Here is a 15,559-nt window from a genome sequence, read left to right as displayed (position 1 = left end):
GCACTATCGTGCCTCTTATATTGGTATAGTCACTATCTAAGATCGGTCGGCCTAAGATGTTTACTGAGTAATCTGTATTTTGGTACTCATACTACACATCAACATCTTTTTTTAATGCAGCACCCACTACGAGCCACCCCCGCCGATTCTAGATCTTCCGAGGCCGTCGTTGTTGGATCGTGATGAGCTCTTGGCGTCTTGAGATTTATTGTTTTTTCTCTTTTGTATTATCTATGTATTTTGTATTTTGATTAGAAAGAACTGTTGTACATAGTCCTTTTGGTACTTAGATGCTCTTGTACTGGTGACACCATGTCCGAGTTGGTTCTTGTGTATAGTTTGTCTTTCTTGGTCACTCTTAGGCCTCATCTGTATAATTTACACCTTTATGTATATATCTATATTAAGGCCTCATTTCTTGTCTATTTTTCTTCTCCATAATTTTATTTTAGATTGTTCATTTTTATTACTGGTAGTTGAATTTTGGCTTGCCTACTGTGGGTTTATGGTTGGCGCCATCATGGCTCGATTTCGGATCGTGACAATAATGTGTAAGATATTCAGAACAGTAAGCAATAATATTGTGATTAATTTGTATTTAAAATATGAAAAAAATCACCAAGTATAACACTATTTTTTGTCTAAAGTTTGATACAGAGATTTATAGTTACGTGCTCTAATTATTTGAACTATGCTCCACACTCTCTTCACTGAATCACAAATTTTTTCATCGATAAACTACATAACAAATAAATTTTATACATTTATAATGTTGTTTAATTTGTCTATGTTAAACGTAAGATATTCACACGTTCAAGTGATGTTGTTATTGCACATTTCCATTTCAACATACAAAAATTCATGGAGTACAATTGTAATTTGTGACTAGAGATCTTCTGTTGTGATGGCAATATCAAACATAGTTTCCTCATTAATCTTTTTCATGATGCATTCAAATAGTTCTCAAACTTATACTATGTGAATGGTAACAATTCAACGTAAAAAATGAAGCGTCCACAACCTTCAAATCTTGGATCCACCACCGAGTATAATATGCAATAGTGAAAAAGGTATACGAATATCCAAGTCCATTAAGGAAGAATACACTTTCACACTCTTTTTCTTCTTCTTCTTTTCTTGTTTCTCATTTTTTTCCCATTGAATAGAGTGTATTGAACATTATTGACACACATGATAGCTTAATTTGAAGCATGAACTTAAGCATCTTAGCTTAGATTTCCACTTGTAGCATACTTATCAATTTGAGTGACATCAAGTATTTTGTCCATTCCACTAGGCAAGAGAAACCTAATTAAACATAAGAAATGTGTGATCATTCAAACTGTTAAACGATAAACCAAAAAGATGTTATCTCCTGTATTGAGATTAGCAAACCAAAAATAATAAAAGATGAAAAGAAAACACAAAGAACTATCCGAGTCCACAGAACCCACTATGTGTCCTTAAGAAATTTAATCCCCTCAAGTACTCGAAGTTGCAGATTAAATCCTCCCAAGATAAAACGGATCAACCATTAAAGAGGTAGCGGTAAAACCCAACAAAAGAAAATAAGGTAGCACAAAAGAACGTACCGGTCTCTTAGAACTTTTGCCATGTATTGGCATCCACCAGGAACTGTGGATTGCATATTAACAGCAATATTTGGATTGTGGATACTTTGTCGAAGGTGAACCCATCCATGTTCCTCATTTCCTTCTGATGAAACTTTGGCCCTGAATATAAGTCAACATTTCCTTGGGTAATGTCCAATACTTTAAAGTATATTGTAAATTTTTGTCTTATAATTTATGAGATTAATTATTACCTATACATATAAGCATCAATTGCAGTTGGATCATCATTAGTGTCAACAAGACAACCATCACTTACCCAACAATCTCCACAAGCATCAAGTTCCCATCCTGGTAAACTTCCTTGCTAAAAGGTGAAGAACACACATTTGCTTAATATAGTAAATAAAAGTAGGCGCGCTCCATATAACAACTTTTAGATGAGATGTACTTTAATATACATGGTATGAGAGCATACAAAAGACCTGAGGCAAATCTCATTGTCGTCCATTATCAAATGAAGAATCAAATATATATACTCTCTAACAATTTAAACTTTTTTTTTAGATGAGTGAGGTTACACACGTCAACAACTGAGTTAGACAACTTTAAGGTTTTTTTTTATACGTGATGAAAGAAAGGAAGTTATATAGAAATTCTTTCCCAATCAATTATGTGATATGAAAGCGTTCACATTCTTTCACCAACTAATCAAAAATATACCTCAATATAGGTTCTGAATGCTTCAATGGCTTCAAATGCTTTTGCCTTAGCATATCTAGGCTCAGAAAGGACAACCATTCTAAGTTCCGCCGACTCTAATGGCTCTTCAAGATCTTTTATGAGACTACCAATGCCTTTTTCTGATCCCTCAAGCTTCATTCTAACCATTTCAATGATAATTTTCACAACCATGTAAGCACCTAGAAATAAAAAAGGAGCCATGAAAGAAGTATATTTAAAAGGGAAAAAGGACAAATATACCCCCGAATTATCATAAATGGTATGTAGATACTCTCCGTCATACTTTTGGAACATTGGTGTCCCTGACGTCCAAAAACTAGAACATATATACCCTTTATACTAACGGACATACACGTGTCATAATTTTATCCGCTGACCCGATGGATAAGATTGCACCATGTATCCCTATTTAGTCTTCCGTTAGAGTGAATGGTATATAGGTTCTAGTTTTTGGACGGAAGGGGCACCAATGTCCCAAAAGTATGACGGAGGGTATTTATATACCATTTACGATAGTTCGGGGTATATTTGTCCTTTTTCCCTACTTTAAATAATTGAAAATTAGAAAGTAGTTAATTTTTACCATCATCAAGAAAGTGATTTTCTTTCAAAGCACCATGGCCACTAGTTTCCATCATGAGATGTGTTTCAACACCATCCTTGTTAAGATTGACACCTTTGTCAATGACATTCCTATAACCAACTCGATACAAGCAATGTTGGCCTCCTTTATTTGTAATAAATTTAGTTAAGGCCATACTTGTACGAGCATCAGTGACAATAGTGGTTCCAGGATGTTCCTTGAGAACAATTGCAGACATTAGTGCAATGAGCCTGTCACCATTGATAGGATTTCCTTCACTATCTACTACACCACTACGATCAACATCTGTATCAAAAACAATACCGAGATCAGCATTGTTTTCAAGCACAGCGGCTCTTGTTAAGGACATGGCTATTTTGTCCTCTGGGTTAGGGATGTGGTTAGGGAACATTCCATCTGGATTTAGGTGGAGAGATCCAAATGTGTCTGCACCAAGCTTGTCTAACACATCCCATGTAAAGAACCCTCCTGATCCATTTCCAGCATTTACAATTATCTGCATTTTCAACCTTTCATCACATAAATGATAGAAAAAACAATTTCACTAGCCACAAATAATGATACAAGTATCTGCATTTTCAACCCTAAAGCTAGCTCATGAAGGGAGGTTTGTCTAAGTCCATATAAGGGGACCAGATTCTTATCTCTTTACCGATGCGGGAAATCTTAACACCGCACGCCCAGACCTCAACTTGAGGGTGAACACTTCTAAATAAGGGCCCTATCATCGGTGGAATAACAAATCAAGATGAGTCTGACTCTGATAGTATGTAAAAATATAACACATAGGCCTAACTCAATCCCAAAAGCTAGCTAATGAAGAGAGGTTTGTCTATATAAGGAGATCAAATTTCCGTCCATCTACCGAAGTGGGATATCTTAACAGTAGTACTACTGTACATTCCTTAAAATTAATCAAGCCAGTAAATTGAACCAGATCACATTTGAGTAAAGTGAGAATAAAGCTTGATCTAACACATCCCATGTAAAACTCCCTCCTGATCCATTTCCAACATTAACAATTATCTGCATTTTCAATCTTTGATCACATATATATACTAATTTTTTGACACGTGCGTTGCACGTGATTACCAATTCAGAAAATATATGTTATAGTAAATAGTATTACCTATTTAGGCGAAGAGCTTAGCACAAAATAATATTGCAGATTCTTTTGTGAATGTTCAGTGTGGATTATCATTTATATCTTTTATTCACGCGAACCTATATGAAGATCGTCAATGAAAATTCTTATTAGTTAAATACAATAATGTATATATTTATTTCAATTTGATGAAGTTCAATCATGTAAGTAGTCGTATCTCACTAATATTACGTTATAGATGATATTTGCTGTGTATTTTTCTTGTCATCTCATCTAACCAGATGTGTTTTGAACGTGTATTCCACGTTAAACTCTTTAGATGCCATATGAACATGTGAAGAGAATAACTATATTTTATCTTTTAGAACTATTTTTTGTATATTAATTTTTATTTTATCAGTTACAACATAAAAGATGACGTTCTTGTTGCTGGCTCTCATACTTGACTTCTCGATTAATTGACTGTGTAAATAAATCAAATATAGTTATCCGACTGTCCATAGTTAACTGAGAAAGTTTTTTTTTTTTTTACCAGAAAGACTAAAATTAAAATTAAAGAATATATTCTATGTGTGAAATCATACATATAATCACCTATTCATCTTACACCCAATAAATATATAATTCATATACTTGTAAATTATTTCAATTTATTCAACCAAGTATGATTCGTCAAAGGAAAAATAACAACAGCAAGTTATCACATATATAGGGGCGGTGTAATAATATGAAAAATTATTGGTCAAAAGTTAATATAAGGAAAGATGAAAGATAGAAATATAATTAATGTAACTATGGAATTCATAATATTATACCTAGTCGAGAAGGTTGGGACACAAGGTGGTTGTTGCTCAAGCAACCTTGAACTGATTGATCTAAGTGAGCTACGAGGTTAGTTTCCTAGGATTGGAACCCTATACCTATACAAGGGGCTGGTCTCGATCTCGCTTGGTGGTACCCCTCTCGATGATTGTTGACTCAACATCTTTGTTTTGTAGAGTAGGGGGTTGTGGGTTACTTCCACACGGGACTCCCGAATCACTATGGCCGACTTTCGTCTCTGTTCGACCAGACTCGCCTAGCGGTCTTTTTCATCTCGCAAAGCGGTATTTCTCTCTTTTATCATCTCTTCAAGGATGAATAGATAGGGCGAAGCCAGCTAAAGGAAGGCAATTCTTCTCAAAAGGTGCTGGCCATTCTAAACGTGGCTTCAAAGTTATTCTTTCTAAGCGCGGTATTTAGAATAGTGGTCGATCCTTCGGGAGTTACATTCGTAACAACATGTAGTTAAGGTAATGTAAAAAAGTGTGAACAACATTTGCAATAATTAGTAATAACTAAGAGAATTTATAATGTTATAGCTGAAGAATTAACGTGCAATAGTTGAATTTCTAATAAATTTTATACGTACATAAATAAATACGACTTTTAATTAATGTTACTATTTTTTTTAGTTATTAGATTTTAATTTAGTGTAGGGACTAAATGTAAATGTTTATTCCATATTACTGAATATAAAATTTATTTTGTAAATAATTAATTTTTAATGATTCATATATATATTCACATATTTTCACATTTGTTGTGAGTGTTTTTTCTTTTAAAATAAAAATAACTCGAAATATTTTAAAATAATATATTTTGAAGTTAGAAGACCTTGTTAACTTGATAATACATTTGTGACATATATAATACTTTAATTTAAATAAAAATACCTACCCAAATACAAATATATATTTGCATTAATGAAAATATTTATCTTATAAAATTAGCTATCAAATAAAAAATAATAATTAAATTAATACAAACTTCAACTTGCGTTATTACAAGTCATATGAACTTCTCTTCGTCAAAAATACTTAAATATCAAGAAATAGTAAATAAGTAAAACAAAAGGACAATGTTTATATAGTAATAACTATTTTGAAGCAAATTTCTTGACAATCTCAATCACATAAGTAGCATTGATAAATAAATTCATTTTTTTGTCTTGAGCATTAAAAAAAACAAATCATGAAAATTCATTAAATTTTGGAAAAATATATTCAGAAACATATATTACATCACAAGAGAAATTGTTAACAAAAACAAATGAAATTAGACTACATCATGTTAACTTCATGTATTGGAACATTACATACTAATGTATATATTAAGCAAAAAAATAAATATTTTATAATTAAAATTATTTTCCTCAAGTACTCGAAGTTATGAAATATACCCTATTAGGATAGAATGATTTACTTCATCAGAATAGTGCCCCATAATCCGCTAAACTTCGAACTCACTCGACGTCAATAAATCAAACAAAAAAATTCTAAATGCAAGAAGAAGAGTAGAAGATTTTAAAAAAAAATTGTGGTTGAAAAATGAGAGGAAGCTCCTCTAATTATAGTCAACAAAGAGTAGTATGACCAAGTGTTTTTTGTGTCTTATCTGAAAAGTCATGACCTTTTCGAGAAGTCACAACCCTTTGGAAAAGTCAAAACTTATTGAAAAAGTCACAATTCATTGGAAAAGTCACAACTCATCGAAAAATCACAACCCTTTGGAAAAAGTCACAATTTATCGGAAAAGTCACAACTCATCGAAAAATCCACAACCTAAATTAGGGATATTATAGTAATTTAACATTCAAGTTAGGAGTTCATGCTTTTAAAATAATATAGATAGATATAGATATAATGTGAGTTCATGTTAGTTATTGGGATATAAATGAAGCAACAAACTAGATTGCCACATAAGAAAGGATATTACAATTACCTAAAATCTATTTCAATCATCACAACAATTTCCACATTAAAAGATAAAAAAAATTATTATATTTTCTACCAAAAAAATTCTTTCCAAATTTAGATATTGGTCCCCAAAGCAAGCCATTGTTTAGTTCCTTATAGTCTAGCTGGACCTAGTAGTAGTCAGGTGAAGTTGCAACCACATACAAAGATGCTTTTGAAGTATTTAATACTCCCATGTCCCTAAATACTTGTCCACTTTTGAATTGATACACTTATTAAGAAAATAATATAAACATAATGAGTTTACCATTTTATCCCTATTAATTATGAAGCAGGTGAATTAAAAACTTAAGATTTTCAAAAGTTTTACCTTTTTTAAAGTAATTAATTGAGGGCATAATAGGTAAAAAAATTGTCCTTTCTTAATTTGTCAAAATGGACAAGTAATAAGGGACAATTATTAAAGCATAAATATACAAGTAATTAGAGACAAGGGAGTACTTTAGTAACAAAGTTGGAAAAGATTCTAGGAAATCAACTTACATCAATAAGATCTAACCAAGGAACAGAGTTTGAAAATACAAAATTAATACTATAATATTGTACCACTCATGATTCTGATCAAACTTCTTTATACCTAGGGCTCCATAGTAAAATAAAGTGGCTGAAAGGAAAAATGGGATCTTTGAATACATAGCTATAATCATAATGATTTCTATCAATCCAGCTAGTCATTAATGGGTTGAAGCTATAACTCTGATGTTACATAATTTAATAGATGCATGACTTGACCACTTCTAGAAAAAATTTCCTATGATTTATTCAAATGTACAAAGCCAAGTATAAGTCATTAGATTCTTTGGATGTAAGGGGTATTATAGGATGTATTATTAATACCTTCTATTTGGAGGTATTAGTAATACATAGGATATAATATCATGGGATAAGTTTATGTAAAGATAAAAATATCTCTCAAATCATTTTAATTATTTTGTTTATTTTATGTTTTATATTTGTACTAGTAAATTTATTTATAAATTAGCTTGCAAATTATTTAGAGAGAGTTGTTTGTTACTAAATAAATCCAATATAAATTAATACAATATATATATATATATATATATATATATATATTATTTTATTTTTATTTTGAACAATTTATAAAATTGCATACATATTAAAACTACAACTTGCAATTTTTATGTATAAATGTAGATGATTTATTCAATTTTACTATTGTTTACCGCCTTTTCAATTTTTAAAGTGATATATAGTTTATCTTTTTTAAATTGAAAATTGACATTTTGTAAGTGAACAATTTGCTAAGATGATAATTATTTATCCTCAAATAATTTAAGTGGAAAAAAAGACAAACATGACAACAAAATTGTTCTTCTCATAGCTAGTTAGAAGGCCATAAAAAAATAATATTGTCCAACAATTATTTACCTTAACTCAATTACATAATAATTCAAGGGTATAATTGGAAAGAAGTTTTTTATAAAGTTTTAATCCAAACACAAGATGAAGTGGGAAATAATGAACCAAACACTTGATAAAAATAAACCATGTATTACTAATCCCTGCACTATTAATCTCTGCATACTAATCCCAGCATTACTAATCCCTGCATTATTAATCTTTATACCAAACGACCCCTAAATGTTTTATTAATAATAATGAAAAGGAATCTCTAGAAAAAATTGATGTCAAGAGTAATGGAGAAGTATTTTTGGGCTACTCACAAGTCACACGTAAAGCTTGTAGGGTATTTAACAAAAGATTATGGGTGTGTTTGGTATGAAAGAAAACATTTTCTGAAAAATGTTTTTTAATTTTTTCATGTTTGGTTATTTTAAATGCTTTTTAAATCAACTCATTTTCTTCAAATTTAAGGAAACCGACTTCCCTTCAAAAATTAAAGAAAACATTTTTCAAAAGTACTTTACTTCATCCTTAAATTACAATATTTTTTCTTACCCTATCCCATACTCAACCCTCCCCATCCAAAAAAAATAAATTAAATTTATAAATTTTCTTATTTTTAAAATTTCAAATATTTTTTACCCCTACCCTTACCCCCAAACCAAACCCACTCCTCAAAACAATAAAAAAAAATTAAAAATTATTTTTAAAAAATATTTCAAATTTTAAGATTTTTTTTTCCTCAACCAACCCTTGCCACCCATTTCTAAAATTTCATTTTTTACCCTACTCCATACCTTGACACCACCCCCCCCCCCCCCCGGTCAATTTTTTTAAAAAAATCATTTTTAAAATATATTTCAAATTTAAAAAATTTCATTTTTACGTCACTCTCTACCCCTACCCCACCCCTAGGCCACCCCCGTCAATTTTTTTAAAAAAAATTGATATTAAAAAATATTTCAAATTTAGAAAAAATCATTTTTACGCCGTGATAGCAACATATTAGCGACGAATTAGCGATGAACTACTAAATATTTTCTTTTAGTTAAGAGTGATAGCAACATATTAGCGTTAAATTCATGAATATAATTTTTTCTTTCATTTATTTGACTTATGATTTTATTTTATTTTTTATATTGTTTTTGAGACCCAGAACAAACGACTGGAAGACTGGCTTTTCAAGCCAATTCTGGGAAAAGTAATATATATATATATATATATATATATATACCGAATTTTAAGATTTCGATACATAATTTTTCATGTTAAAAAAATATTTTTATATTAAATTGATGTCCATAGAGTTTTGTAAATGTCAATTTTAGTAATGAAGCAAAATAGCAATTGAAAAAAGTCCCCATGACTAACATAACACTTTCTCACCTCATGACCTGACCTCCTAAAAAGGGTTGATGTTTAGTTTCACTCCATGGCTAAGTATTTGAAGACCACCCATTTTTAAACTAAGGTCATATATAATTGGGTGTAACTTGGTGTTTTTTTTTTTTAATATATAGGTAAGTTATACTTTAGTTGTGTAATGAAATATGTAGTATATTTTAATTTTATGGTGGACTAGGCAGTAATAAAAAGGAGGTGAAAGAGTTAGAAAGTCCAAAAAAAAGGATATGAATTAAGTTTTATGGTCACTATTGTCCTCATGTAGTTAGATAAGGTTTGTGTGAGGGACATGCAATAAAACAAAAGATATAAGTAAAATAGAGAAGAACCTGAAATCCTTTGAGGGGAGTGTCATAATGGTTAGGATGGTTCACTCTTTCTTTTATAATATCTCGTAGATGCTTCGCGTAACTGCTCATGAAATCTACCTTAGTCGGACGCGTCGGTAGTGTCGTTGACACTTTTGTGAACCTGGTTGCATATTTACGAGCTGCTTCTTCGCATATTTCCTCCACTTCCACTGACGTTAAACCTCCTTTTTTTGTGAAGAATTTAAGACCATTTCGAGTGTAGGGTAAGTGAGAAGCAGTCATCTGCATCCAAGTAAGAAAATATTTTTTAATCTTATGATCTTAAAAAAGTCAGTTGGAATTAAAGAGTTATCAAATGTCATTTCTTAAGTCCATTTAATATAGAGAAATATGCACTTCCTTCTTTTAATTTTTTTTTAAAGGGAATGCAATGTCCATTGTGGTCATGAAGTAAAAACAAACAATGAGAGTAATTCTTCTACGTACCATTATTGAGGCATCATATTGACATGGAGGAAGAATAGTGCTCATGAAGCATGCTGGTGTTGTTGCAAGTCCCATGTCAAAGACCATGCAACCAGCCCTAGCAAGCCCAGAAAATACAGCAACACTCAATGTATTACCCGAAATTCGAGGGTCTTTTCCAAGAGAAACCATAACAACTTTCTCCTTATTGTTCAACCCTTTAATCACCCATTCACCAAAGCTTTCTGCTATTGCCTCAACAGCAGGTGGTGTAAGATTTACACTTCTACCTTTCTCACCTTGCAAGGCCACACCACGAACATCCGATCCATTTTGTAGCCTTCTAATCTTATCCATTTCTTCATCCTCATTGTATGTCTTTGTACTAATACTACAACACTCTACTCTAAGAGAAGAAATCGACGTTTTTGACAAGGAAATATGCAACTTTGGTTTCTTTATAATTGGTACACAAGGGAAATTGGTTATTGAAGAATTAATGGTTTGTAAAGAAGAAAAAGTGGATGCCATTGCTATAGCTTGATTTTTAGACAAGAAGCTTGGTGGGATAAGAAGCTTGGAGGGAAAATATCTTTCTACAACCTTCCAAATTGACTGATATTTTTCTTGTTTTATTCAAGGCATATCCTCTGGTTCAGGAAGAGCATCTGCCTTTTGAAATTGAACCACAATTTGTTCCTTTTACCAGAAAATTAGGCACCAAGTACAATTGAAACAACTCTGGCCTTATAAGAAATACTAGTCATAAATACTAGTCCTGGACGCCTGTGAAACGTATGAATTACTGTCAAAATCACATTTTAATCAGTATCACAAGCTATTCAAACAAAAAATATAATTTAAAATCGATGAACAATCAATGTATTCAAATAACTTATTTATTGTATGTCAAATGATTAGACATTTGATGAACCTGCAAAATTTAGTTTGGTAATTAAAATAATGAGTTACATTTTTATGTTATCAGGTCCAAACATATGATATATTAGTATGTGCAAAAATGAATAACAAAAATGATTAATGGTTCTCATTTAAATGCACAATAAGAAAATTTCTAAATATACCTTAAATTGATATCTATACTTCAAGTCCAACCACCCATACAATTTTAAATGCTTCATGGAAGAAAAATTCTATAATGGAGAACGAAAGCAAGAACAAAAGTTGAGAATATTGCAAAGAAAGTCCTCATACTCTAAAAAGAAAACTTTGTTATTGTTAGAGAGAATATATCAACATAAGACTATTCACTATTTAATACTACACATGTATAAAATTTATTCTCTTTTTTTCTGCTGCTATTTTTTCTTCTTGATTATCAATTTTCAGCATTTTTTTTGGTTATCCTCACTTGCAAGTTCTTACTCTCTTATCTTCTCATGTTGAATTGTGCAATTTCGTTAATTCGATTTTCTATTGTGAGCTTCCATCTTTGTAAGTTGGTTTTTAAATATCATTAGGAAATGACCCTTTAAATTCAAATTTTAATTTTGAAATTGATTTCTACATTAAGGTGATAAATGACTTTCCATAGCATAACTTTTCAAATTCTTCCATTATGAGATTTATGATTAGGATTAAAAGCAATATCAATTGTTCATTTATCAAGAAACTGATAATTTAATTATTAAAGGGCTTAAGGACTTCAAATTCTACCATTATATAATTAAAATATTTATATTTAATCAAATTTTAATTTAGTAGAGGGGCAAAATGGTAATTCAACTTTCCACTTTGGAGCTTCCCACTTATAATAATATATGATATGATGATAATATGATAAAAGGAGAATATTTTCTTTAGAGAATGCTCAAGTTTTATATAGGCTACTTACAACCGCTTGAGATGATTACAATCATCAGCTACATCTCTATTTATATTACTCAAAATATAAAATGAAAAGTCTTGCACAAATAACTAGATACATGTATCATAATTTACTAGATACATGTATCACAAAATCGTAAAAGACTTTTTGAAAAATTAAGAGACAATATTGGAAGATTAAAAATCAAAGGTGTGAATGCACCTTAATGCATTTGCTTGACAACTCAATGTGTTCTTGAAGATAGCAATTTTTTTCTCTAGGAAGTGCTTTGGTGAAGATGTCAACAAGTTGTTCTCTTGTCTAGCAATAATGCAACTGGATTTTGTCTTTGTCTTGTGCTGCTCGGATAAAATGATACTTGATGGAAATACGCTTCGATCTTTCATGGTTGACTGGATTCTTGGCAATGGCAATCGCTGATTTGTTATCGCAATACAAAACAATCCCTCTTTTTTTTAATTTTCACCAATGTCTTCAAAAATTCTCCTAAGCAAATAGCTTGATAAGTAGCTTTAGCTGTTGAGATATATTTTGCTTCGGCAATGGATTGAGCAGCAACACTTTGCTTTTTGGATAACCAAGAACAAATACTTGAACCAAATAAAAAAGCATAACCAGAAGTACTCTTCATGTCATCTATACTTCAAGCCCTCTCACTATCAGAATAACCAATTAAGTTCAAATCTCCACCAATTTTGTACATTATTCCATAATTCATTGTTTCTTGCAAGTAGCGTAGATTGCGCTTTGCAGTTTTAAAATACACTTGGCTTGGTTTTTGCATGAATCTGGATAATAAACTAGCAGCAAACATAATGTCATGTCTTGTTGAAGTAAGATATAACAGGCTTCCAATCAAACTCCTGTAAAGTGAGCTATTAGTTTTCTTTGCTCCATCATCTTTTATGAACTTCTCATTTGCTACTAATGGTATGTCCATAGACCTATAATCCATCATTTTAAATTTTTGAAGAATACTTTTAGTATACTTATTTTGAGAAATAAAAATGTCTTCTTTCTTGAGAAACTTTGATGCCCAAGAAATAATGTAGCAACCCAAGATCACTTATTTCATAGGTTTGCATCATATTTTTCTTGAATTTCTACATCATCTTCACATCATTTTCTTTAAAGAGTATATCATCCACATAGAGATAAACAATGATAATGCTGACATGTTCTTTATTTACATACAAAGTAGCTTCGTTTTTACTTCTCTACTTTTCTGAAAATTATTTTTCAGAAAGCATGAATCAATTTCATTGTATCAGGCTCTTGGAGATTATTTCAGCCCATAAAGAGCTTTTTCAGCCTGTACATATTCTCTTCTCCTCCGTGAATAAAAAATCCTTGAGGCTGCTCAGCATAAATCTATTCATCAAGTTTTCCATTAAGAAATGCAGGTTTAACATCAAGTTGAAAAATCTTCCATTTCTTATGTGCAACAACATCAATCACAATTCTAATTGTTTCAAGACGGGAAATGGAGAGAAAGTTTCATAAAAATCAATACTTGGTTTTTGCATGAAACCTCTAGCAACCAACCTTGCTTTGTGCTTTTCAATATTTCCTTTCTAATTGAGTTTGATTTTTGTAAATTTATTTTAGACTTACAATTTCTCTTTCTTTGGGTATAGAAATAAGCTCCGAAGTATTATTCTTCTCAATTATTCGAATTTCTTCTGTCATGGATTTCTTCCAAACATCATGCTTTATTGCCTCGTAATTTTTTGGCTCAACACCGAAAAAGTTACATCTCTGATAAATGTTACTCAACATTTTTGTTCCTCTTGGAGGCAGTTCTTCATCATCTGAATCTGAGATTTCTCCCCCTTGAGGGACATCTTCTTCTTCCTCATCCTTTTCTTGATTTGACACATCAAAAGATATGATCTCTACCTTTTTATTCTTCAAATTTTCATTATGTTTTTCATCAAAAATGACATCTCTACTAACAACAAGTTTGTTAGTTTTGATATCCAGAAGCCTATCGCCTTTTGTCACATCACTATAACCAAGAAATATACATTTCTAACTTTTTTTCATTCAATTTTTTTCTCTGCAGGTATATGAGCATAACAAATACACCAAAAAATTTAAATGACTAACAAAAGGTTTCATTCCACTCCAAGCTTCAACTGGTGTCTTGTGCTTCAATGCCTTTGTTAGACACCTGTTGAGGATGTACACCGTTGTATGTACTACTTCTGCCCAAAAATATTTTGGTAGCCCTTTCTCATTCATCATAGTTCTGACTATTTCAACAATTGTTCTATTTCTTCTTTTAGATACACCATTTTGTTGAGGAGTGTACCCCATTCTATGTTGCTTCTGAATGTCTTATTTTTGAAATATTCTTCAAATTTTTGTTTTGTATATTCACCTCTTCTATTAGTGCAAATGGTTTTGATGCTGCAGCTTGTTGCTCCCAGTTGCACACGCAAGTATACGTGGTCGCGCAAGTAATATAGTGACACTTAAAAGAACTGGATTATCGAACCCAAATGACTTGTCAATTAATTATTTTTACTAAATTTATACTACTCTTATTATTTATTTAAGAGTGTCAAAAGAGTTTGAATTTTATTTGTAAAGAAAAGAATGCAGGAATGAAATAATAAAATTTCTTACAGTGATTTAGAAAATTAAAGGGCAACAACATATATCGAATTTCATGTATCGCATTTCAGGAAATGAACTAATTTTGGTTATCAAGTTATTGATTTACAGGGTTAATTGTATGAGTCGGGTCTCTCGTGATGCTTATCCTGACCAACGACACTAACCTACAATATGAGTGTCTACGATCGTCGATAGTATAGTAACCCAACTAAAGGTTGGGGTCGTGTCCCAAGGGAGTGGTTTTGAGAACTGATAGAAAAATAAAATTACGTTCTAACTAGTCGTAGCTAAAGATATTGACGAACAAAAACATAGTAAATTAAAGGGGGTGACACAAAAGTGTCAAATATCAAATGGGGGTTTTGTCACAAGTAGTAAAAACAACAAAAAAAATAACAAGAAAATCAAGTATGGGGAGAAGTTCTTGGGGTATGACTGCAATACAAGCTGAGATAAATCATTGGGTCCATGCTTTCGATAGGAAATTTGCAAAATAATAGTGACTAGGCTAAGCTTTAAATGGAAATAAGATCCCTCTCGGGCAACTTACCCCGTTTCAAATGGGTTCCTCTCGGACACCCATCTACCGCATGAAGACCAGCCTACACCTTACCCCACTCACTCTCTCGAGTTGAGTGTTAGGATATGGGACTAGGGCTCACCCTCTCAGGCTAAACCTCATGTCGACCCACTCCTTAGGCCATCAGTCTAGTGGTCTTGG

General features: G+C 31.5%; 1 protein-coding gene across 1 annotated transcript; it reads right to left on the bottom strand.

The window, feature by feature from the left end:
- Window positions 1-804: 804 nt before the first annotated feature.
- Window positions 805-11,093, bottom strand: LOC125868106 (uncharacterized). The gene is made up of 7 exons (XM_049548710.1): window positions 10,389-11,093; window positions 9,921-10,184; window positions 2,899-3,415; window positions 2,295-2,494; window positions 1,826-1,938; window positions 1,593-1,733; window positions 805-1,308 (listed from the first exon to the last, which is right to left on the bottom strand). The coding sequence occupies exons 1-7, from the start codon at window positions 10,896-10,898 to the stop codon at window positions 1,227-1,229; spliced, it is 1,827 nt and encodes a 608-aa protein (XP_049404667.1). The 5' UTR covers window positions 10,899-11,093; the 3' UTR covers window positions 805-1,226.
- Window positions 11,094-15,559: the final 4,466 nt, after the last annotated feature.

Source organism: Solanum stenotomum, chromosome 6 (assembly GCF_019186545.1).
Source record: "Solanum stenotomum isolate F172 chromosome 6, ASM1918654v1, whole genome shotgun sequence".
Classification (NCBI taxonomy): domain Eukaryota; kingdom Viridiplantae; phylum Streptophyta; class Magnoliopsida; order Solanales; family Solanaceae; genus Solanum; species Solanum stenotomum.
This window is presented reverse-complemented; position numbering and strand designations above follow the sequence as displayed.